General features: G+C 41.7%; 1 protein-coding gene across 1 annotated transcript in view; it reads right to left on the reverse strand.

Moving 5' to 3' along the window:
* LOC134346871 (contactin-associated protein-like 5) overlaps positions 1-25,858 on the reverse strand; it is a 1,673,098-nt gene that overhangs the window by 662,792 nt on the left and 984,448 nt on the right. The window contains exon 12 of the mRNA XM_063048676.1: positions 7,518-7,637. Coding sequence (XP_062904746.1) covers positions 7,518-7,637 — 120 coding nt within the window. The remainder of the gene's footprint in view (positions 1-7,517; positions 7,638-25,858) is intronic.

Below are 25,858 nucleotides of genomic sequence, written 5' to 3' on the forward strand. Positions count from 1 at the left end.
AGTACCACTGTATATGTGCCTCCAGACTAATCTCTTGTCCATCTCTAATAATGCCTGCTACCTAACTTCTCATTTTAGGGATGATTAGCGAAATGCCAGCAAAGCTAGAGATGTCTGCATACTCTGAATATATTTAAATAAAATATTATAAGTCAACTAACTGCAGTTTGTTCTTGTGAATGTGAAATCTGCCCTCAAGAAACATACATTGAAAATAAGCTGTCTCAGATATGGTCATGTTCTGTGAACTCAATCTAGTTATGGAGAAAGAGAGCAGAGGAGTTCAGCCCTTTCAACTAGTCTGGAGTTGTAGTCAGTTAGTTTGGTAGAATAAACCTGATCAGAAGGTGAACTATAAGAAGGAGCCTTAATTTCACAAATTACCCTTTGTCCAACAGGTTGCAAGAAATGATCAGCTGATTACCCAACTCTATTAAAAAAAAGTATATGAAAAATGACCTATTTAACATATTTTACAATATATACAGATTTCTACCAAGAACAAGATCACTTTATATTAATTTAATCTTCTAGCCAAATGGGAAAGATCAGAATCGGGTTTAATATCACCGGCACATGTTGTGAAATTTGTTGTTTTGCAGCAGCTGTACATTGTAATGCATAATGATTCTTAAAAAAACTGTAAATTACATTTAGTGTATATTAAAATATTAAAAGTACATATTAAAAATTAGTTGAATAAGTAGTGCAAAAAGAGGGGAAAAATAAAAAAATACTGAGGTATCATCCATTCAGAAATCCGATGGCGGAAGGGAAGAAGCTGTTCCTTTGCCTCCTTCTTGATGATAGCAACATGAAGAGGGTCTATCGTGTGTGATGAGGCTCCCTAACAATAGATACTGCCTTTTTAAGTCATCGCCTTTTGAAGGTGTCCTGATGCTGGGGAGGCTAGTGACCATGATTCAGATTATGACTTACTGAGGCTTTTTCCAATGCTGTGCCATGGTCCCTCCTACCCAGACGATGAGGCCACCAGTTGGAAAGCTATCCACAGTATATCTGTAGAAAACTGCGACTGCTTTTGGTGACATACCAATTTTCATCAAACTTCTAATAAATATAGCTGATGTCATGCCTTTTTTGTAATTGCATCAATATGCTGGCCCAGGTTAGATCCTCAAAGATGTTGACACCCAAGAACCATTGAATATCAGCATTAGTTAGTCTGTCCTATGATATAGAACCATATAACTGTTTTTGATGTTTAAGCTTCTTGGTTATGGTAAAGGCACTCAGATTTAACCCTGTCTGAGCAATGGAGATCAATGAAACGAATATGGATCTTGTTAGTGACATCAACCTCCCATTAATAAATGAAAAATAAAATCGCTTGTATACGATTTTTCGTAAATCATATGGTATATCATCCACAGTGGCGTTGTGATTAGTGCAGTGTTATTAAATTTTGGGATGTCAGAGTTCAGAGTTCAATTCTGACATCATCTGTAAGGAGCCTGTACGTTCACCGTGACTGCATGCGTGTCCTCTCGGTGCACCGGTTTCCCTCCCACTGTCCAATGTCGTACCAGTTAGTAGGTTTATTGGTAATTGTAAATTTTCCTGTGATTATGCTGGGGTTTGCTGGGCAGTGTGGCTTGAAGGGTCAGAAGGGCTTATTCCATGCTGCAACTCTAAAAGTTAAATATAAAAAATAAAAATTCACTGCAATCATATAATCATTAAATTTTGTCATGGATTTGGATGATAAAATATTGAACATTGAATTTCCTATGTTTTAAATACATTAGTTTTAAGTTTAGTACCTCCCATGGTGGGAACTTGGGTTTCTAGATTAACAAACATGAACTCAAGTAATTTAACTACTATACTGCTAGACCCAGTGTGGAAAATCAGTACCTTTTCCTATTCGCTGGCATGAAACTCCAGGGTTGACTACTCCTGTGTGCAACATGCAGTGGAAGTCACACTTGATTGAGCTCTTCCTTGTATCTAAATAGTCTGATCTCATTCAGCTCCTTTTGGAGTAACTCATTATCTGAGTCTTGCAGCTACCAGTGAACAGGAGGTTCAGATGCCTCCAGTGTCCCAACACCAGACTCAACAGCAGCTACTTCCCTTCAGCCATTTGCTTTTTGAACCAACCGGCATAACCCTAATCACTAGAGTTTAGCAACACTATCACCACTTGGAGCACATTGCACTAGAATTAACTTTGTATTTTTGTTCTAATTTTTTTTTTGTAAAAAATGTTTTTATGATTTCTTGTGAATGCTGCATATTTAATTCCCTGTGCCTGTGATGCTGCTACAAGTAAGATTTTCATTGCACTTGCGCAAATGACAATAAGCTCGACATTGATATCTTTGAAGGATATACATACAAATCCTCCACTATTGAAAAGTACACAATATCTAAATTGTGCATAAAAAGTTGTTATAAAGCTCAATGCAATCAAGACCGGTAAATATGGTACAGAGGCTCAATTAATGGGTGACAGTTTGTTCCCCATACTCTGAACACCCTGCTCCCACCCAACAAACACTATTTACGACAGCACTAGTACGATTATACTGTTGTATATTTGACTATATGTTGTACAGTATATGCATTTTATGCAGGTAGGTAGAGGGGCTGGGATGGCTCTGTTGGTAAAAAATGAAATCAAAGCATTAGAAAGAAGTGACATAGGATCAGACATAGAGCCAGCATAAAAGCCAAGACATATTACAAAGCAAGAATAAGTGGGATGTTAGAGGAATGGAAAGCTTTTAAAAATGAACAGAAGGCAACTAAAATAGTCATAAAGAAAGCCTGATGTCCTAGCAGGAAGGTTTGCTAGTGCTGCATGAGGAGGGGGTGGGGTGCACGGGGGTTAAACCGGACTTGCAATGGGATGGGAACCAGAGTGCCAGAACACTGATAGTGAAGAGGCTGTGGGGACAGACATTGTTAAGAACTCAGACAAAGTCAGGAATCAAAAGGTTGAGCATGGTGTAGCTAATGTCCTGAGCAGCATATACATATTTCAAAGCAAGTATCATGGGAAATGCAGATGAGTTGAGGGAATGGATAAGCAGCTGGAATTGTGATATTGTAGCCATCCGTGAGACTTGGTTGCAGGAGGGGCCGGATTGGCAGCTCAGTATTCTGGGGTTCCGTTGTTTTAGATGTGACAGGGCGGGAAGAATTAGTGGAAAAAGGGTTCTGTTACTTGTCAAGGAAAATGTCACGACAGTGCTCAGTCAGGACAGACTGGAGATCTTGTCTAGTGAGGCATGATGGGTGGAACTGAGGAATAAGAAAGGTATGACCACGTTAATGGGGCCGTCTTACAGACCACCCACCTGTCCGAAGGATTTAGAGGAACACATTTGTAGAGACTGTTTCAAGAAACACAAGGTTGTTCTAGTAGGTGATTTTAGCTTTCCACAGAATGCTAGAAATGACCTACCCACACAAAGCCATGCTGACTATCCTTGATCAATCCACGTCTATCCAAATACTCATATATATTGAAGTTGTATAAGACATTGGTGAGGCCTAATTTGGAATATTGTACACTGTTCTGGTCAGCTACCTACAGGAAAGATTGAATAGGTTGGGATTTTATTCCTTTAACATAGAAGATTGAAAGGAGATTTGATAGAGGTATACAACTTTATGAGGGGTATAGATAGAGTAAATGCAAGTAATGTTTTTCCACTTAAGTTGGGTAAGACTACAAATAGAGGTTATGGGTTAAGGGTGAAAGGTGAAAAGTTTAAGGGGAACATAAGGAGAAATTTCTTCACGCAGGGCTGTGAGAGTTGCTGTGAGCTGCCAGCACAAATGGTGCATGTGAGCTTGATTTCAATGATTAAGAGAAGTTTGGACACGTACATGGATGATAGGGGTATGGACAGCCATTGTATGGTGCAGGTCAATGGAAGTAGGCTGTTTAAATGGCTCAGCACAAACTGGATAGGCTGAAAAGCTTGTTTCCATGCGGAACATTTCTATATCTCTATGACTTTAAAGAAAAATGGAATATTATGGTAAACTAGCCAATAATATTAAAGAGGATATCAAATACTTCAGATACATGAAGTGTAAAAGAGAGATGAGAGTAGATATCAGACTGCTTGAAAAAGAGGCTTTAGCGGTAGTAATGGGGGACAATGAAATGACAAATTAACTGAATAAGTATGTTCCATCAGTCTTCACTGTGGAAGATACTAGCAGTATGACAGAAGTTCAAGGGTATCGGGGCAGTGAGTGAAGTTGCCATTACTAGAGAGAGGGTGCTTGAGAAACTGAAAGGAATGAAGATAGATAAGCCTGGAAAAGATGTCCTACATTCCAGGGTTCTGAAAGAGGTGGCTGAAGAGATAATGGAGACATTAGTAATGATCTTCCAAGAATTGATGGATTCTGGCATGGTTCTGGAGGAATGGAACATTGAAAATGTCACTCCATCCTTTAAGACAGGAGAGAGGCAGAAGAAAGGAAGTTACAGGCCAGTTAGTCTGACCTCAGTGATTGGGAAGGTGTTGGAGACAATTGTTAAATATTTGGTTTCAGGGTACTTGGAGGCACATGATTAAATAGGCAAAAGTCACCATGGTTTCCTTAAGGGAAAATCTTGCCTGACAAATCTGTTGGAATTCTTGTAGAAATAACAATCAGGATAGACAAAGGAGAATCAGTGGATGTCATGTACTTGGATTTTCAGAAGGCCTTGGTCAAGGTGCCAAACATGAAGCTGCCTAACAAGTTAAGAGCCCATGGTTTTACAGGAAAGATATTAGCATCAATGGAGCATTGACTGATTGGCAGGAGGCAAACAGTGAGAATTTCCAATTTCCCCTGGGATCAATAAAGTATGAATATAACTACTACTATGAAGAATAAAGGGAGCCTTTTCTAATTGGCTGCTGGTGACCAGAGGTGTTCCATAGCGGACTGTGTTGGGACCAATTCTTTTTACATTATATGTCAGTATTTTGGATTAAGAAATTAATGACATTGTGGCCAAGTGTGTGGATGATTCAAAGATAGGTAAAGGGTCAGGTAGTGTTAAGGAAGCAGAGACGATACAGAAGGACTTAAATACAAGTGTAGATTAGGAGAATGGGCAAAGAGGTTGTAGATGGAATACAGTGCTGGGAAGTGTACGGTCATGCACTTTAGTAAAAGGAATAAAAGTGATGGCTTCTAAATGGAGAGAAAATTCAAAAATCTGAAGTGAATAGGGACTTGGGAGTCCTTGTGCAGTATTATCTAAAGATCTGTACTGGTCCAATGTTATTTGTCACATACATTAATGATCTGGATGATGGGGTGGTAAATTGAATGAGTAAGTATGCAGATGATACTAAGATAGGTGGAGTTGTGGATAATGAAATAGGTTTTCAAAGCTTGCAGAGAGATTTAGGCCAGGTAGAAGAGTGGGCTGAAAAATGGCAGATGGAGTTTAATGCTGATAAATGTGAGGTGCTACATTTTGGTAGGACATACATGGTAAATAGTAGGGCATTGAAGAATGCAGTAGAACAGAGGGAGCTAGGAATAATGGTGCATAGTTCCCCGAAGGTGGACTCTCATGTGTTTTCACCTTGGTCTCAGGGGAATGTTCTTTCATTTAGCTGTTTATGCGTGTACAGTTGAATTGCAATCAGAACCAGAATCACCAGCATACTTTGTGAAATTTATTGCCTTTGTGGCAGCAGTACAATGCATTTGATAATAATAGAGAAAAATGTGAATTTCAGTACATAGCTATGTATGTATTAACTAGTTAAAATAAATAAGTTGTGCAAAAATAGAAATAAAAAAGTAATGAGGTCGTGTTCTTGGATTCAATGTCCATTCAGAAATTGGATGGCAGAGGTGAAGAAGCTGTTCATGAATTGTTCAGTGTGTATCTTCATTGTTCTGTACCTCCATCCTGTTGGTAGCAATGAGAACAAGCCATGACCTGGGTGATGGGGGTCCCTAATGATGGATACCATATTAGGATCCCCAATAAACTTGGACTTAATATTAATCACGACATTGGTGTTTACTCCTTTATTTTTCTCCAGAATAGTGGCATGAGATCTTTTACATCCAGTTAATAAAGTGTCAAAATGGTTGTTGTGTTGCATCTAGTGCGGTAGTGTAGTTGGTAGTGCTTGTCATTCTCACTTTTAGCTTCCACCACCGGCTAGCAGTTTTGCAAAAAGGAGTGCTGAATGCCTAAGTCTCTCTCTGCCAGTACATAGCCCCTCCAGCAGCAAGCCTCATGTAGTGAGTGACTCATGGAAATTGAATTGCTTTCGGACTATGACTGAACTACAGAGGATGGGGAGGAGGTCTGGCCCCTGCAAATGTAGCATGCAGGCTCTTGGGTGTGTGGTCATGCCTTGGTGCTTGTGAACCATATCCCTAGGTATGGGTAAATAGCCCCACTGTCTTGTGGGCGGCCTCAGGAGAGATGAAGGCTACGGGAGTAAACCCAGACAGCAAATTCAGAGGGGAGCCCCTAAGATGACTGGATGTCATTGAACATCCTTCCAGCAGCCCCTTTTGCCAAGCTGATGCCAAACATAATGCTTCATAAGCTTTCCTTTGGACTATACTGGTGAGGCCGAGAGAGGGATCTCCATACCTTGACCCAGGCTTGTGATGATAATCATCATCACCCATTGTCCTTCAAGACAGATGCCAACTAACCAACCAATAAGTAGACTGGCTTAACATTCCATCTATAAAAGTGTAAATCTCATTACTGGGGTGGCATCTCAGATTATGACTAGTCTTAAAATCTTAAACATCCAACCCCAGCTCTAAGACATAAATACTCCATTTCTATGTCTTATATTAATATATATTCAGTATGTTTTGCTCAGTGGAAACTTAACTAGCCATCGGCACGGTAGCAACCTTTCAGAATGTACCATCTCTGATTGCTGTCACTGGTGGAAGCTTAGGGTTATTACTACTGGATTATATAGAGGGAAGAGCAAATTTAGAATATCAGATAAAAATATTAATAGTTGAAGGCATCCATGATAAAACAATATATATTCGTTTGTGAATTGAATAACAACTTTAAGTGGTTGTTTTTAAACTGAACAAACACTTCTTATGAAGTTGATTTTTTTTCAAAAAGCTTAAACATGACAGTGCAATCAGAAGCTGTGGAAATACACAGTGTATCAATCAGGGTTGTGTGTGGACTGAACATTCATAAGAGTTGTAGGTTTTGATGCCTTGTTACTAAGACCTACTGAACTATATTTTAACAACATAGTTCACTACTAGAAACAAAACACTGGTTTGAAATTATAGCATTGATTTGCTGCAGAATCTCCCCTTCATTGGCTCATGGATCATTCAGATGACAAATGAATGGGTGCACTTTATTTTTATGTGCTATATGTTTACTTTAATTACCAAAAGATAAATCTGTGGAAGTGTGAAGGAATTGCTGAATATCCCATACTTTTTCTTTGATTTCCTAAAGGAATTGGTATATTGTTTCTTCAGAGCAAGTCCAATGCAAAGCAGCTCACCTGTCATGTTACAGTACACAAAGAGAGGTCCCACTGCCCCACTGCCATCGGGATCGATGAAGAAGAAACCTGATGTGTTCCCTTTGTGTTTGTAAGCTTCACATGATTGCTCATGCACCGCTGCAGTGAGAGAACAAAATAGTGAGAATCTTTAACAGGAGACAATGTGCAGATGCTGGAAATCCAAAGCAACACACATAAAATGCTGGAGGAACTTAGCAGGCTAGGCAGCATCTGTTGAAAAGAGTAAGCAGTCAACGTGTTGGGCCAAAACCCATCTTTAGGGCTTATCTTTACAGTTTAAGTTAATTGACAGTGCGATTTAAACCTATAAATTATTTATAAAGGAAAATATTCTGCAAATCAGTAAGAACTACATGTTTACAATCATTCCAAATCAAAAATACGTATTACTAAACAGAGTACATTTTTGAAGAAAACTCAGAACTCTAAAGCTGATGCTTTATTGATTAAGACTATTGATAAGTTCTGGTTTAAAAGTCAGTGGTGAGGATTTAAGATGAGCTGAGTATGGAGAAGCTTTATGCAAAGAGTTTTTGGAAGATGGGATGTGTCAGCACATTGAAACAGAAACCCTTATTTCCTGAAAGCAAATGAAGGTCATGCATTTAAAGTGAGAGGGGAATCATTTCAAAGGAGTCTTGATAGGCAGTTTTCTTTTACACATAGTGGTGGATGCCTTGGGTGTTTGTAGACACAGATGCTGTAAGGATATTTAAGAGATGTTTAGATAGGCACATGAATGTGAGGAAAATGGAAGGTTATGGACATTGTGTGGGCAGAAGGGACTAGTTTTGTTGGCCTTCTGAATACTAATTTAATTGGCTTGGCACGGTAATGTAAGCTGAAGGGCCTGATCCTGTACTGTAATTTTGTATGCTCTATGTCTATATTCCACAAGCGAGGAAAAAGATTTGAGGGCCATGGATTCAAATTCAAGTCCAAGATCAAGTTTAGTTATCATTCAACCATACATGAATATAGCCAAACAAAACTGCGTATACAGCAAACAGCATAAATAGCACATTTGGTTTATTTTATCATATTAACTTTGATTGCTCAAGGAAGGAGCCAGCTCAGGTACGAGACCATAAGTCATAGCAGAAATTAGGCCATCTGGCCCATCAAGTCCACTCTGTCATTCATCATGGCTGATTGTCTGGCAAAAGAAATTTCTCCATATCTCTGTTTTAAAAGGACACCCCTCTTTCCTGAGGCTATGCCCTCTTGTCCTAGACACCCTCATCATGGAAAGCATCCTTTCCATATCTACTCTGTCTAGGTCTTTCAACATTCGAAAGGTTTCAATGAGATCCTTCTAAACTCCAGCGAGTACAGACACAGAGCCAGCAAACGTTCCACATATGATAAATCTTTCTTTCTCAGAAATATCCTCATAAATCTCCTCTGAACCCTCTCCAATGCCAGCTCATCTCTTTAAGAAGCCCAAAACCGTGCACAATACTCAAGGTGAGGCTTCACCAGTGCCTTATAAAGCCTCAGCATCACCTTCCTGCTTTTGTATTCTAGACCTCTAGAAATGAATGCTAACATTGCATTTGCCTTCCTCACCTGCAAGTTAACCTTTAGGGCAGACAACGCCAATAGGCAGACCGCGGGCCAGGTCAGGACCGCGAGAAACAAATGTCCGGACTACGCCGACCCATTGGCACTTATGTGAACGCACCTGTCATAATATGTAAATAAAGTGCGTGCTGCTCTAATTTATTTTAACCTCATCCCACACTGTACACTTGACCTATGCCCCCGTAGAGCGCGCGATGCCGAGTTGATTAAAACGTGTGCAATTGATATGGTTGGCGAAATTTTAAGTCATGATGAGAAAACCAAGAAAACGGTCATGGAGCTATTAAAGACGGTGCCATTGTTGGCTAACACGGCAACAAGAAGAGTAGAAGTTTTAGTGGAGAGGTGTTTTTCCAATCTACTCATTGATTTGGAGAAAGCAGAAGCCATATCACTAGCCATAGACTCGTCCTGTGACCGAACCAATGTGGAAGAGCTATCCGTGTTCACAAGATTTTTTGATGGGAAGACCTTTCGGGAAGAGCTACTTTGTTTGCTTCTTCTGCCTGGGCGCACAACTGGGGAAATAATTTTTAACGAATTGACACAGTTCTTTGAGAAGAATGGCTTGGATGTGAGCAAAATTGTGTCCGTTGTCACTGACGGGGCTCTGTCGATGGTGGGACAACACAATGGCTTGGTAAGCAGGTTTGCTGCTGTTAACCCAGCACTCTTGGCATTTCATTGCTTTATTCACAAATCAGTGTTGTGCGCTAAACTGTGTGGGGAAATGAAAGAGTGCAACATCGCCTTTTCAGAGCATTGCTGGAGGAAGTGTCAGCGGAACACAAAGGTCTTTCGCTGCATAATGATGTTCATTGGCTGAGCAAAGGCTGTGCATTGGAGAGGGTGTGCGACCTGCGCGATGAGCTTGTGTCATGTTTATTCACCTGCAGAGCCAAAAAGCCCAAGTATTTAAGAGGTTTTTAAGTGACAACAAGGTGATGGCGCATCTTCTTTTTTTGTCTGACATCATGTCTCATCTAAATCAACTTAATCTGCAATTACAAGGCAACAACCACACTGTTGCGGACATGTACAAGGCGATTGAAGCTTTCCGGTCAAAGCTGAACTTTTTGGGGAGAGACATTCATGGGAGGAAGTTGCACTTCCCACGTTTGCGGGAGCATTGCGAGAAGAACAAAATGCGGGAGAATCCAGTGATGAAGGATTTCGTGACGAGCCTGGCAGAAATCTTCAGGGAATGATTTGAAAGCTCCCCTAAACTCTCAGGTGACATCCTCCTCTTCCTGAGACAGCTGTTCTCCATTTCGGCTGACGGCCAGTGGACTGCAGAGGCCAAAAGACTGGTGCCTTCCATAGATGAGGCAACTCTTCAGATGGAGGTCTTGGAAATGGGAACATCTGATTCGCTCAAATCACAACACAAGTATGTTGAGGTGAGTGACTTTTGGATCAACGTGGTTCCCCAAGCTCAATTCAAAAACACGAGAGCTATTGCAATGCTCCTACTCACACTGTTTCTCTCCACGTACATATGTGAGTCATCGTTTTCTTCAAAGAACTCTGTCAAGAACCAGGACAGAAACAGACTCTCCAATGTACATCTTGGCCACTTCCTCAGGATTGCCACAACAGAATACAGGCCCAACATCAGAAGGAAAGCCTCATCCCATGGCTGACACTGATTGGTGAGTGAATCAATTTATCTTTGTCCATTTGTCAATCTTATTGTGGTATAATAATATTACAACAACAATAATACTGATAATTTCATTGATAGCTACACTTCATACTTCAAATGCCACATAGCTTAATTAAAAAGAACTAATAGATTAAACGAGAGAACAGAAACAGTAGAAAAGGCCTCCTAAAACTCTTTGTGTGGAAGAGATGTGGTGAAGACTACCATGCTTACTGTGTGTGTGTGTGTGTGTGTGTGTGTGTGTGTGTCTATTTTAAGTCCCAGATGAGTTCTCAATGTGACAGCTGACAGTTGTGATAGCTAGAGTCATAATTAAATGCAAACACAAGGAAATCTGCAGATGCTGGAGTTTCATGCAACACACATAAAACTTGCTGGTGAACGTAGCAGGCCAGGCAGCATCTCCAGGAAGAGGAAATGGTTAGTTTTGGACTTATTTTGTTTCAAGAGCACATTGTTTTTTCTTGTGTGACCCACAACACAGGCTTTGAGAATCCCAGGCCTAAATTATTACTACTACTACTACTAATAATAATAATAATGATAATAGCAGCAACAACAACACCTACCCATAAAACAACTCACTGGCGCAATGAAAAAAAAACCCTGGACGTTTTGGTCCTTGGCTTGGCATGCTTGACATAATTTGGCCCTTGTGGAAAACTATTTGGGGAACCCTGCTTTAGGGTGTTCTGCACAAGGACTCCCAAGTCTCTTTGCATTTCAGATTTTTGGATCTTATTTCCATTTAGAAAATAGTCTGTACACTTATTTATACTACCGAAGTGCATGACCATGCTTTTTCCAATATTGTATTTCATTTGTCACTCTCTTGCCCATTCTCCTAATCTGTCTAAGTCCTTCTGCAGCCTTCCTGTTTACTCAACACTACTTGGCCCTCCACCAATCCTCATATCATCTGCAAACTTGACAACAAAGCCATCTACAGCATAGAAAGAAGCGGTTCCAACAACAACCCCTGCGGAACACCACTAGTCACCGGCAGCCAACCAGACAAGGATCTTTTTATTCCAACTTGCTGTCTCTTGCCAATTAGCCAATGCACTAACCATTCCAGTAACTTTCCTGTAATGCCATGGGCTGTTAACTTGGAAGGCAGCCTCATGTGTGGTAGATTATCAAAGGCCTTCCTTCCTGCTGCCTTCCTCCTTTCTAAAAGACTGGAGTGACATTTGCAATTTTCCATTCCTCTGGCACCATGCAGAGTCCAATGACTTTTGAAAGATCATTACTAATGTCTCCACAATCTTTACCGCTACCTCTTTCAGACCCTAGGGTGCAGCTCATCTGTTCTAGATGATTTAAGTCTTTCAGCTTTTTGTGCACCTTCTCTTCCCTCACACCCTTCAACATCTGGCACACTGCTAGTGTCTTCCACAGTGAAGGCTGATACAAAATACTCAATTCATCTGCCATCTCCTTGTCCCCGTTATTATTTCTCCGGCCTCATTTTCCATTCTCATCTCTCTTTTATTTTTTACATATCTGAAAAAGCTTTTACTATCTACTTTGATATTGTTTGCTAGTTTGCTTTGATATTTCATCTTTTCCTTCCTAATGATTCTTTTATTTGCTCTCTGTAGGGTTTAAAAAGCTTCCCAATACTGTCTTCCCACTAATTTTTGTTTTGTTTTAAGCCCTCTGATTTGCTATTACATTAACTTTGACTTCCCTTGTCAGCCACAGTTGTACTATTTTGTCATTTGAGTATTTCTTTAGAATATATCTATCCTGCAAGTTCCTCATTTTTCCTAGAAACTCACACCATTGCTTCTCTGTTGTCATCCCTGCCATTATCGCCTTCCAATTTATTTTAGCCAGCTCCACTCTCGTACCAATGCAATTCCCTTTACTCCACTGAAATACTTTATCAGACTTTATCAGACTTTACTTTATCCCTATCAAATTTAAAAGATGAACTTAGTCATACTGTGATCACTGTCTCCTCAGGGTTCTTTTACCTTAAGCTCCCTTATCACCTCTGGTTGATTACATAACACCCTATCCAGCTTAGCTGATCCCCTAGTGGGCTCAATGGCAAGCTGCTGTAAAAAGCCATCTGATTGGCAATCAACAAAGTCAATCTTTTGGGATACATTTCCAACCTGATTTTCCCAATTGACCTATATGTTGAAATCTCCCATGACTATCATAACATTGCCCTTTTGACATACCTTTTCTATTTCTCGTTGTAAACTGTGGTCCACATCCCAGTTACAGTTAGAAGGCCTGTGTATAACTGCCATCAGGGTTCTCCTACCCTTGCAGAAATAATGATAGGCCTTCTCAGTTCTAAACTGCTTCCAGAATTGTAAGCAACACACATCAAATTTGCTGGTGAATGCAGCAGGCCAGAATTGTAATGTTGTTCCATTATAGAAGGAAGCGATTATACCACTGAACCCCAGCTGTCTGTTAGTATCAGCAATGCAGTTACTTTCATGACATACCACTATAGCTGGAGTTCTGGAATTATATATATTTTTTTCCTTTCGCACATTAAAATAATCTGTTTTTAAATTTCATGGTTAAATTAGCTTCCAACAGCCTTTCTCAAGGACAAAAGCAAAACAAAATTCTGAAAGAACTCAGCGTGCCAAGGTGTAAGTCAACATTTTGAATCAAGGCCTCTACCCTCACGTGCTTTTCACTCCAGATTCCAAAACTTGTGTTCTCCTTTGTCTTTTCAGCCATTTTCAAGGGTGGAATTGCAGACCGTAACTATTCAAAATTTAGGGATTCAAAGATTAGTTTTGTTTGTCATATGTACATCGAAACAGACAGTACGGTGAAATGCCTATTTTGTGTCATATTAAAGCAAAGATTGTGCTTGTCAGCCTGCAAGTGTAGCTATGCTTCAGGTGCCAACAGAGCATCCTCACAGCTTACTAACCCTAACCTTTGGAGGAAACTGGAGAACCTGGCGGAAAGCTACATGGTTACAGGAGTGAGAATTAAACCACGACCAGTGATTGCTGACGCTGTAAAGTGATTGTGCTGACACTGTGTAAAAAGGTATTCTTCAGGTCAATCTTGTCCTTTTGGGGCACTGCTGTAGCGTAGCAGTTAGCGTGACTCTGTTAAAGCTCAGGGCATCAGAGTTCGGCACTCATTTCCAGCCTTTGTATGTTCCTTCCCTTGTGTGCATGGGTTTCCTCCGGGTGTACCGGTTTCCTCCCACATTTCAAAGATGCACCTGTTGGTAGGTTAGTTGGCCATTGTAAATTGTCCCATGATTACGCTTGGGGTAATTTGATGGGTGGCTGGGTGGCATGGCTTGCTGAGCCAGAAGGACCTATTCCCTGAAGTATCTGTAAATTAAAAATAAATAAATAGTTTAGCTAATCACTTTAAATCTGTGTAACTCTATGCAAATACTTCCAACTATGGAAATAATCCTTATTCACTTATTTTGTTCAGCTCCCCATGAATGCCAACATTCAGTAAAATCTCTTTCAACTTTCTTCTCTCCAAGAAAGGACAGGTTACAACTTCTCACAGTCCAAAACAAATCTTCAAATATATAATTTATTTACAAATATGCATTTTTGCCAAAGAGTGATTCTAGTGTTCCTGAGACCAATATGGGAACTATAGTCAGCACTGTTTTGAATGTCACATACTTTTCAAATTTGGTGCTAAAAATTAGACACAGTACTCCAGATCTGGCTGAACCAGTGTTTTATAGTTTCAACAGCATGTCTGTAGTTTATCATTTAGTCTTAAAGATGGATGTTACCCTTGCACAAATAGGTAAAGAATGGAGATTCATAGGGAATATGCTGCTGAGACAATTAAGTCTTTCAGTTGAAAATGGCAGGAGACTTACAAAACAGCTTAATATCCTTTTCTAGCATGTGAGGATTTTTGCCTCTACCATACTTCTAGACAGTGAGCTCCAGATCCCTAACACCTTCTGAGGGAAAAACTATTTTCTGCATTTTGGTCAAGCTTTCTACAATAATTTTAAAGAAATCCCCTTAGTTTTAGATTCCACTGTTAATAGCTTCTTACATCAAAGTTGCTGGTGAACGCAGCAGGCCAGGCAGCATCTATAGGAAGAGGCGCAGTCGACGTTTCAGGCCGAGACCCTTCGTCAGGACTAACTGAAGGAAGAGTGAGTAAGGGATTTGAAAGCTGGAGGGGGAGGGGGAGATGCAAAATGATAGGAGAAGACAGGAGGGGGAGGGATGGAGCCGAGAGCTGGACAGGTGATAGGCAGAAGGGGATACGAGAGGATCATGGGACAGGAGGTCCGGGAAGAAAGACAGGGGGGGGGGAGTGACCCAGAGGATGGGCAAGAGGTATATTCAGAGGGACAGAGGGAGAAAAAGGAGAGTGAGAGAAAGAATGTGTGCATAAAAAAGAGTAACAGGTGGGGTACGAGGGGGAGGTGGGGCCTAGCGGAAGTTAGAGAAGTCAATGTTCATGCCATCAGGTTGGAGGCTACCCATACGGAATATAAGGTGTTGTTCCTCCAACCTGAGTGTGGCTTCATCTTTACAGTAGAGGAGGCCGTGGATAGACATGTCAGAATGGGAATGGGATGTGGAATTAAAATGTGTGGCCACTGGGAGATCCTGCTTTCTCTGGCGGACAGAGCGTAGATGTTCAGCAAAGCGGTCTCCCAGTCTGCGTCGGGTCTCGCCAATATATAAAAGGCCACATCGGGAGCGCCGGACGCAGTATATCACCCCCTATATCACTCTACTCACCTACTTACCTCGACAAACAGACGAACTTTTTAAACCATTAGCTCGTACCGTTAGCTGTGTGAGCCCTGCTGTCCGGGCCGATTTGCGAAATCTCCGTGTAAGCGGAACAAGTGCTACACATGCCCTTACACTTCCTCCCTTACCACCATTCAGGGCCCCAAACAGTCCTTCCAGGTGAGGCATCACTTCACCTGTGAGTCGACTGGGGTGATATACTGCGTCCGGTGCTCCCGATGTGGCCTTTTATATATTGGTGAGACCCGAGGCAGACTGGGAGACCGCTTTGCTGAACATCTACGCTCTGTCCGCCAGAGAAAGCAGGATCTCCCAGTGACCACACATTTTAATTCCACATCCCATTCCCATTCTGACATGTCTATCCACGGCCTCCTCTACTGTAAAGATGAAGCCACACTCAGGTTGGAGGAACAACACCTTATATTCCGTATGGGTAGCCTCCAACCTGATGGCATGAACACTGACTTCTCTAACTTCCGCTAGGCCCCACCTCCCCCTCGTACCCCACCTGTTACTCTTTTTTATGCACACATTCTTTCTCTCACTCTCCTTTTTCTCCCTCTGTCCCTCTGAATATACCTCTTGCCCATCCTCTGGGTCACTCCCCCCCCCGTCTTTCTTCCCGGACCTCCTGTCCCATGATCCTCTCGTATCCCCTTCTGCCTATCACCTGTCCAGCTCTCGGCTCCATCCCTCCCCCTCCTGTCTTCTCCTATCATTTTGCATCTCCCCCTCCCCCTCCAGCTTTCAAATCCCTTACTCACTCTTCCTTCAGTTAGTCCTGACGAAGGGTCTCGGCCTGAAACGTCGACTGCGCCTCTTCCTATAGATGCTGCCTGGCCTGCTGCGTTCACCAGCAACTTTGATGTATGTTGCTTGAATTTCCAGCATCTGCAGAATTCCTGTTGTTAATAGCTTCTTCCTAGTTACTCTGTCCGTACCTTCATAATATAATAAGTCTCAATGATGTCTCACCTCAGCCCTTTCTGTTATTAACAGAACAGCTCCAGTTTATGATCTAACTACCATTGCACATATTCTGTGATAAACTTCCTGCTATATTAAATGTCAGAATAATAGATAATTCATCCCATAAGGCCTTTTTCAACCACTTTATTGACCACTCTGCTTTCTTTGATGACCTCAGGACATTCTCTGCAATGTCCCTCTGGTTTCCAACTCAGTTAATGTGTTCCCATTATATATTCCCTTGTCTTTTAACCCCTTAAGCTCTCTTTCATATTTATATACTGTAATTCTGATTTTATATAATTCTTTATTCTTTATAGACCATAAGACTATAAAACATAGGAGCAGAATTAGTTTTAATCATGGCTAATCCTCTTTTTCCTCTTCTCAAATCCATGTATCGGCCTTCTCCCCGTAACCTTTGACGCCATGTCCAATCAAGAACTGATCAAACTCTGTCTTAAATACATCCAACGACCTGACCTCCACAGCTGCCTGTGGTAAAAAATTCCACAAATTCACTATCTTCTGACTAAAGAAATTTCCCCATATCTCTGTTTTAAACGGACAACCCTCTCTCCTGAGGCTGTGCCCTCTTATTCTAGACTCCCCAACAATGGGAAACATCCTTTACACATCTACTCTGTCTAGGCATTTCAACATTCGGGAGGTTTCAATAAGATCCCCCATCATCCATCTAAGTTCCAGTGAGTACTGACCCAGAGCCATCAAAACATTCCTCGTATGATAACCCTTTCATTCCTGGAAAAATCCACGTGAACCTTCTCTGAATCCTCTCCAATGCCAGCACACCTTTTCCTAGATGAGGAGCCCAAAACTGTTCACAATACACAAGGTGAAGCTTCACCAGTGCCTTATAAAGCCTCAGCATCATATCCCTGCTCTTGTATTCTACACCTCTAGAAATGAATGCTAACATTGCATTTGCCTTCCTCACCACTGACTTAACCTGCAAGTTAACCTTTAGGGTGTTCTGCACAAGAACTCCCTGGTCCCTTTGCAGCTCAGATTTTTGGATCTTATCCCCATTTAGAAAATAGTCTGCACATTTTTTTCTACTACCAGAGTGCATAACCATGCCTTTTCCAATATTATATTTCATTTGCCACTCTCTTGCCCATTCTCCTAATCTGTCTAAATCCTTCTGCAGCTTACCTTTTCTTCAACACTACCTGCCCCTCCACCAAACTTTGTATCATTTGCAACCTTGACAACAAAGCCATCTATTCCATCATCTAAATCATAGATATACAGCTTAAGAAGAAGCAGTCCAACCCTCGCAGAACACCACTAGTCACTGGCCGCCAACCAGAAAAGGATCCTTTTATTCCCACATGCTGTCTCCTACCAATCAGCCAATGCTCTAACCACGTCAGTAACTTTTCTATAATGCCATGGGCTCTTAAATTGGTAGGCAGCCTCATGTGTGGCACCTTGTCAAGGACCTTCTGAAAGTCCAAATGTACAACATCTACTGCACCCCCTTTATCTATGTGTAATCTCCTCAAAGAATTCCAACATGTTCGTCAGGCAGGATTTTCCCTTAAGGAAACCATGCTAACCATTTGTCCTGTGTCTCCAAGTACCCCATAACCTTATCCTTAACGATTGACTCTAACATCTTCCTAACCAATGAGGTCAGGCTAACTGGTCTATAATTTCCTTTCTTCTGACTTCCTGCTTTCTTAAAGACTGGAGTGACATTTGCAATTTTCCATTCCTCTAAGCACCATGCAAGAGTCCAATGATTTTTGAAAGATCATTACTTAACGTCTCCACAATCTCTACCGCTACCTCTTTCAGAACCCTAGGGTGCAGTTTTTCTGGTCCAGTTGACAAGTCTTTCAGCTTTTTGAGTACATTCTCCCTTGTAATAGTAACTGCACTCACTTCTGTTCCCTCACATCCTTCAACATCTGGCACACTGCTAGTGTCTTCCACAGTGAAGACTCATGCAAAATACTCAATTAGTTCATCTGCCATCTCTTTGTCCCCATTATTATTTCTCTGGCCTCATTTTCTAGTAGTCCTATATCCATTCTCATCTCTCTTTTATTTTTTACATACCTGAAAAAGCTTTTACTATCCACTTTAATATTGTTTGCTAGCTTGCTTTCATGTTTTACCTTTTCCCTTCTAATGATTTTTTTTAGTTGTTCTCTATAGGGGTTTAAAAGCTTCCCAGTCTTCTGCCTTCCCATTAATTTTTGGTTTGTTGTATGCCCTCCCTTCTGTTTTTACATTAGTTTTGACTTCCATTGTGTTTTTCTTCATTTTTGGAATACATCCACCCAGCACCTTCCTCATCTTTCTCAGGAACTCACTCTGCTGCCATCCCTGCCAGCATGTCCTTTTCCAATTCCATCTCCTCTCTGATACCACTGTAATTTCCTTTACTCCACTGAAATACTGCTACGTTAGACTTTACTTTCTCCCTATCATATTTCAAGTTGAACTAAATCATATTGTGACCACTGACTCCTAAAGGTTCTTCTACCTTAAGCTCTCCTATCACCTTCGGTTCATTACATAACACCAATCCAGAATAGCTGATCCCCTTGTAGGGTCAACGACAAATTGTTCTAAAAAGCCATCTCGTAGGCATACAGCAAGCTTGTTCTCAATATAATTGCTGAATATTGTATTTTGTTGCAAGCTGCGCCCTGACCAACAGACCACAGCAAATTCCCAATACACGTATAGTAAATGTAGTCATAGTCACAGTCATAGTCATACTTTATTGATCCCGGGGGAAATTGGTTTTTGTTACAGTTGCACCATAAATAATTAAGTAGTAATAAAACCATAAACAATTAAATAGTAATATGTAAATTATGCCAGGAAATAAGTCCAGGACCAGCCTATTGGCTCAGGGTGTCTGACCCTCCAAGGGAGGAGTTGTAAAGTTTGATGGCCACAGGCAGGAATGACTTCCTATGACGCTCAGTGTGGCATCTCGGTGGAATGATTCTCTGGCTGAAAGTACTCCTGTGCCTACAGTCCATTATGTAGTGGATGGTGTAATATTGACGTGACTCAGACACAGCTGTAGATTGAACAACCCCGTTTATTCACCAGACTTCCATTTTTGAAACCTTTTCCACGTCCTGACGTCATACGCACTCTGACGCTACGAATACTCACACAATACATTACATCCAGCAGAGGAGGACAAAGGGCTTAATTAGGAAAGGGAAAAAAGATTATGAGAGAAAACTGGCAGGGAACATAAAAACTGACTGTAAAAGCTTTTATAGATATGTGAAAAGCAAAAGACAGGTAAAGTCAAATGTAGCTCTCCTACAGACAGAAACAGGTGAATTGATTATGGAGAGCAAGGATATTTCGCATCACCTCCCTTATTGTTCTCCTGCCAATCACCTCCCTGCTTCCCCTCCCCGACCCCTTTGTCTTTAAAATTACTGTCACCAGCATTCTTCAAACCCTCCCCAAAGTTCTTCCTGCAGTCTTGACGAAGGGTTTCGGTCCGAAACGTCGACTAATCTTTTCAACTGATGCTGACTGACCTGCTGAGTTCCTCCAGCGCATTGTGAGTAAGACCAATTGAATAACTACTTTGGTTCTGTCTTCACTAAGGAGGATATAAATAATCTTCCAGAAATATTAGGGGACAGAGTGTCCATTGATATGGAGGAACTGAGGGAAATACATGTTAGTAGAGAAGTAGTGTTAGGTAAATTGAAGGGATTAAAGGCAGATAAATCCCTAGGGCCAGATGGTCTGCATCCCAGAGTGCTTAAGGAAGTAGCCCAAGAAATAGTGGATGCATTAGTGATAATTTTTCAAGACTCTTTAGATTCTGGACTAGTTCCTGAGGATTGGAGGGTGGCTAATGTAACCCCACTTTTTAATAAAGGAGGGGGAGAGAAACGGGGGAATTATAGACCGGTTAGCCTGACATCGGTGGTGGGGAAAATGCTAGAGTCAGTTATCAAAGATGTAATAACAGCACATTTGGAAATGGGGTGAAATCATCGGACAAAGTCAGCATGGATTTGTGAAAGGAAAATCATGTCTGACGAATCTCATAGAATTTTTTTGAGGATGTAACTTTGTGGATAGGGGAGAACCAATGGATGTGGTATATTTGGATTTTCAAAAGGCTTTTGACAAGGTCCCACATAGGAGATTAGTGTGCAAACTTAAAGCACACGGTATTTGGGGTAAGGTATTGATGTGGATAGAGAATTGGTTGGCAGACAGGAAGCAAAGAGTGGGAATAAACGGGACGTTTTCAGAATGGTAGGCAGTGACTAGAGTGGTACCACAAGGCTCAATGCTGGGACCCCAGTTGTTTACAATATATATTAATGACTTGGATGAGGGAATTAAATGCAGCATCTCCAAGTTTGCGGATGACACGAAGCCTGGTGGCAGTATTAGCTGTGAGGAGGATGCTAAGAGGATGCAGGGTGACTTGGATAGGTTAGGTGAGTGGGCAAATTCATGGCAGATGCAATTTAATGTGGATAAATGTGAGGTTATCCACTTTGGTGGCAAAAACAGGAAAACGGATTATTATCTGAATGGTGGCTGATTAGGAAAAGGGAAGGGGCAACAAGACCTGGGTGTCATTATCCACCAGTCATTGAAAGTGGGCATGCAGGTATAGCAGGCGGTGAAAAAGGCGAATGGTATGCTAGCATTCATAGCAAGAGGATTCGAGTACAGGAGCAGGGAGGTACTACTGCAGTTGTACAAGGCCTTGGTGAGAACACACCTGGAGTATTATGTGCAGTTTTAGTCCCATAATCTGAGGAAAGACATCCTTGCCATAGAGGGAGTACAAAGAAGGTTCACCAGATTGATTCCTGGGATGGCATGACTTTCATATGATGAAAGACTGGATCAACTAGGCTTATACTCGTTGGAATTTAGAAGATTGAGGGGGGATCTGATTGAAACGTATAAGATCCTAAAGGGATTGGACAGGCTAGATGCAGGAAGATTGTTCCCGATGTTGGGGAAGTCCAGAACGAGGGGTCACAGTTTGAGGATAAAGGGGAAGCCTTTTAGGACCGAGATTAGGAAAATCTTCTTCACACAGAGAGTGGTGAATCTGTGGAATTCTCTGCCACAGGAAATAGTTGAGGCCAGTTCATTGGCTATATTTAAGAGGGAGTTAGATATGGTCCTTGTGGCTAAAGGGATCGGGGGTACGGAGGGAAGGCTGGTACAGGGTTCTGAGTTGGATGATCAGCCATGATCATACTGAATGGCGGTGCAGGCTCGAAGGGCCGAATGGCCTACTCCTGCACCTATTTTCTATCTTTTCTATGTTTATCCCCCTTCTCAAGATTTTCTTTAAAAACACTGTGAATTACCAAAACAATGCCTCTAGGTATGTCCTTCTTACAGTGCAACAACCATGACATAAACTAAAAAAAATCTTACCTTCTTGTACTGAATTATGCATTGTAGTTTACAATACTAACAGCAGTGTATTTCTTTTACTAACATAGACGAATAAACCTTTTATTTCACACCTTGGAACTTATGACATGTGTGACTTTGCCTCAAACTGTGTGAGACTGTATGTATGTCTAGTCTCTGTATCTAGCTGGAAGTTTGCCTTGTCTCCCAGACGGTGTGTGATACAACTGTGACTGTGCTGGACCTTCATCCGTGTCAGTCTCTCCAGTGACCTCTGTGTCTTTGTGGTCTGTATCACACTTGGTGTCGTTTGTTTCCATGTCTGTATCTGTGGAAATGTCCTGTGCATCTGTACGTGGAAACTCACTCTCGCCTGTCTTCAGCAGATGCTTCCTGTTCCTCCTGTAGACTCTTTCATCCGGCGAGTGAACTATGAAGAATCTTGGTTGCTGATGTCTGTTCACAACCACAGCTGGTTGCCAAGTGTCTCCTCTCTGTATTCTGACATTTTCACCTGTATGTAGATCTGGCAGCTGTCTTGTATGTTTGTCATAGTAACTCTTTTGCTTTATTTGCTTGTAGTTTTTCTTGTCATGTACTTGAGCATTACCTTCAGGAGTTGGTAGAGTTGTGCATGTTGGCAGTTTGGACTTCAGACGACGTCCCATCAACAGCTGCGCAGGAGAGAACCCCACACCCTCAATCGGTGTGTTGCGGTATTCAAGAAGAGCAATGTAAGGGTCACTGTTGCTGCTTTGTGCCTTCTTGAGCATGTTCTTGACAGTTTGTACAGTTCTCTCTGCTTGTCCATTAGACTGAGCGTGCCCTGGACTGGAAGTACAATGTTGAAATTCCCAGTTTTCTGAGAACCCTCTGAACTCACCACTGGCATATTGTGGACTGTTGTCACTAACGACAATATCTGGAACACCATGTCTTGTGAATGTCGACTTCAATGCGGTAATGACACCTTGACTGGATGTGTCACTTAACTTGGTGATCTCCGGATATTTTGAATAGTAGTCCACACAAAGCAGATATTCTGCACCATCGTAGTGAAAGATATCTTTGCCAATGGTCCCATGGTCTTCCTGGTAGTGGGTGGGGAAGCAGAGGCTCTCTTGGATTGCTGTTTTTGTTTTCATTACAGACAGCACACTGAGACACAATGTCCTCTATCTGAGTTGACATGCCTGGCCAAAAGAGAATGTCCCTTGCTCTTTCTTTACATTTCACTATCCCCAGGTGTGACTCATGAATTCTGTTGAGCATTTCCTGTCTCATTTGGTTTGATACGATGAGTTTTGCCATTTTGAACATCAGTCCTGATGCATAGCTGATTTCCTCTTTAAATGTCCAGTATTTCTGCATTTCCTTTGGAACATCTTTTCTTTCTGCTGGCCATCCATTCATTGTAATGTCTCTTAGCATTTGCATTTCAGGATCATCTGCAATCGCTTTCCTGAACATGTTCAACTTCTCCTCAGAGATGGGTAGCTGAGGTGTAACCCAGTTGACCTCCAGCTCTCTTCCGAGCAACTCTTCCTTTTGCTCTTTGAGGTAAGCACGGCTCAAAGCATCAGCGATGTACAGTTCTTTTCCTGGCTTACAGGTGACTGTGAGAGTGTAACTCTGTAGTCTGAGAAGCATCCTTTGCAGTCTCATAGGAGCTTGGTGGAGTGGCTTTTTGAAGATGCTCTCAAGTGGTTTGTGATCACTCTCAACCTGGATTTCTTTGCCATATACATATTGGCGGAACTTCTCACACCCATAAACTATGGCGAGTAATTCCTTCTCGATCTGAGCATATCGGCATTGACAGTCCGTAAGTGCTCGTGATCCATATGCCACAGGCTTCCCATCCTGCAGTATAACAGCTCCTATTCCCTCCAAACTGGCATCCACAGACATCATCACCGATTTATTGACATCATAGAACTTGAGTGCTGGTGCATTGGTAACCAACTGCTTCAATGTGCCAAAAACTTTTCTTTTGTTTTCTTCCCAATGCCATTCAGTGTTGCTCTCTAGTAGCTTTCCGAGTGGAGCGCTGACCTCTGATCAGTTGGGAATGAATTTGGCAAGATACTGTATCATGCCCATGAACCTCAATAGTTCTTGCTTGTCTTTGGGTGGTGGTAGCTGTACCACAGCTCTGACCTTTTCATCATCTGGTTTTAGCCCATCAGCGCTGAGCACATGACCTGTGTATTTGATCTCTATAGTTCTGAGCTTACATTTACTTTTGTTCAGTTTCAGGTTGTACTCACATGGTCTCTCCAGAAGCTTCCTCAGTCTCTGAACATGTTCCTCAATTGTATCACCCTATTTCAGCAAATCATCAATGATGTTGACCACCCTGTCCAGGCCTTCAATCATTTGTGCCACGGATCTCTGGTATACCTCTGATGCAGAAGAAATCCCAAAGGTTAGACGCAGGAAACGGTATCTCCCTATGGGCGTGTTGAAAGTGCATAATTTGGAACTTTTTTCATCCAGCTTGATCTGCCAGGAGCCTTGATTTGCGTCTAATACTGAAAAGTATTTTGCATTAGGCATGCGGGAGCCAACCTCTTCAACTGTGAGCAGTGGATAGTGCTCTCTTTTGATGGCTTGGTTGAGATCTTGTGGATCCATGCAAATCCTCGTCTTTTGTTCTGTGACTGTGACTATTCACCCAGTCGGTCGGTTCTATTTGTCTTGTTGTGACTTCCATCTGTTCCATTCTGTGTAGCTCCTCCACTACTTGATCCCTGAGAGCTACTGGAATCTTTCTCGGGGCATGCACAGCTAGGGCAATAGTTGGATCAATCTGGATATGGTGTTTCCCTGGTAAACATCCTAATCCAGAAAACAAGTCATCAAAGTCTTTGAGAAAGTCATTTTCTTTTTCAACACCATAGATTCGCTTCACCAGGCCTAGCTTTGGGCATGTTGCTTTGCCCAGTATTGCTGAAACATGTTGCTGTACTATTTCTAACTCGATCTTGTATTTTCGACCTTTGTATACACAGGTGAGTGCTTTTTTTGCCCAGTGGCGCCATCTTGTGGCCGAAATATGCAACAAGCTTTCAGGTGGATTTTTCCGGTCTTCCTCTGATGTCCAGTGAGTTGAATGTTTCTGCCGACATTACATTGCACTTTGCCCCAGTGTCAAGCTTAACTGTCACTTTCCTCCGTTTATTATCAGATCTTGGGTCCAATCATCTTCATCCTCCATCTCTGCACTGTCAATATTCTTGATGTTTACCTCCTGTTCCACTTCGACTGTGCCAATGAACATGTCACTGTTGCCCTCACTCTGTTTCACAGCATGCATTTTCCTTGCATACTCCTTCGATTTGCACATCTTTGCAAAGTGATTTCTTTTCTGGCATAACTTGCATGTCTGACCAAAGGCTGGACATTTTCTGTATCCATGTTTATAACCACACCTGTTGCAATTAACTTCCTTTTGATCATCCTGTGGAGCTGGCTTTGTCCTATTCTTGTCAGTTTTCACAGTTTTTATTTTGTGCACTTCAATCTCTTCATTGAGCACTTTAACCTGACGACGTGATCTCGCTGGCACGGCAATCATCAAGTGCCCTTCCTAATGTAAGATCCGCCTCTCTCAATAGCCTTCCTCTCACTTGATCATCTCGTATGCCGCATACAATCCTGTCACGTATTAAAGTGTCATGCAGTTGTCCGAACTCACAGTCTTTTGCCTTGCTCTTCAAATCTGTTACGTAGGCGTCTGTGGTCTCTGTTGGTCCTTGAGCCCTCATAAAAAGCTGGTGTCGAATGAACGGTAAGTTTTTTCTCGGTTCGCAGTAATCTTGAAACTTTTTTTCAACACTTCAGTTTTATCTTGCTCATCATCTTGGAAGACAAACGTGTTGCAAGCCTTTATTGCCTCTTCTCCCGCTATGTGCAGAAACGTAGCA

Source organism: Mobula hypostoma, chromosome 5 (genome assembly GCF_963921235.1).
Source record: "Mobula hypostoma chromosome 5, sMobHyp1.1, whole genome shotgun sequence".
In the NCBI taxonomy this organism is placed as follows: domain Eukaryota; kingdom Metazoa; phylum Chordata; class Chondrichthyes; order Myliobatiformes; family Myliobatidae; genus Mobula; species Mobula hypostoma.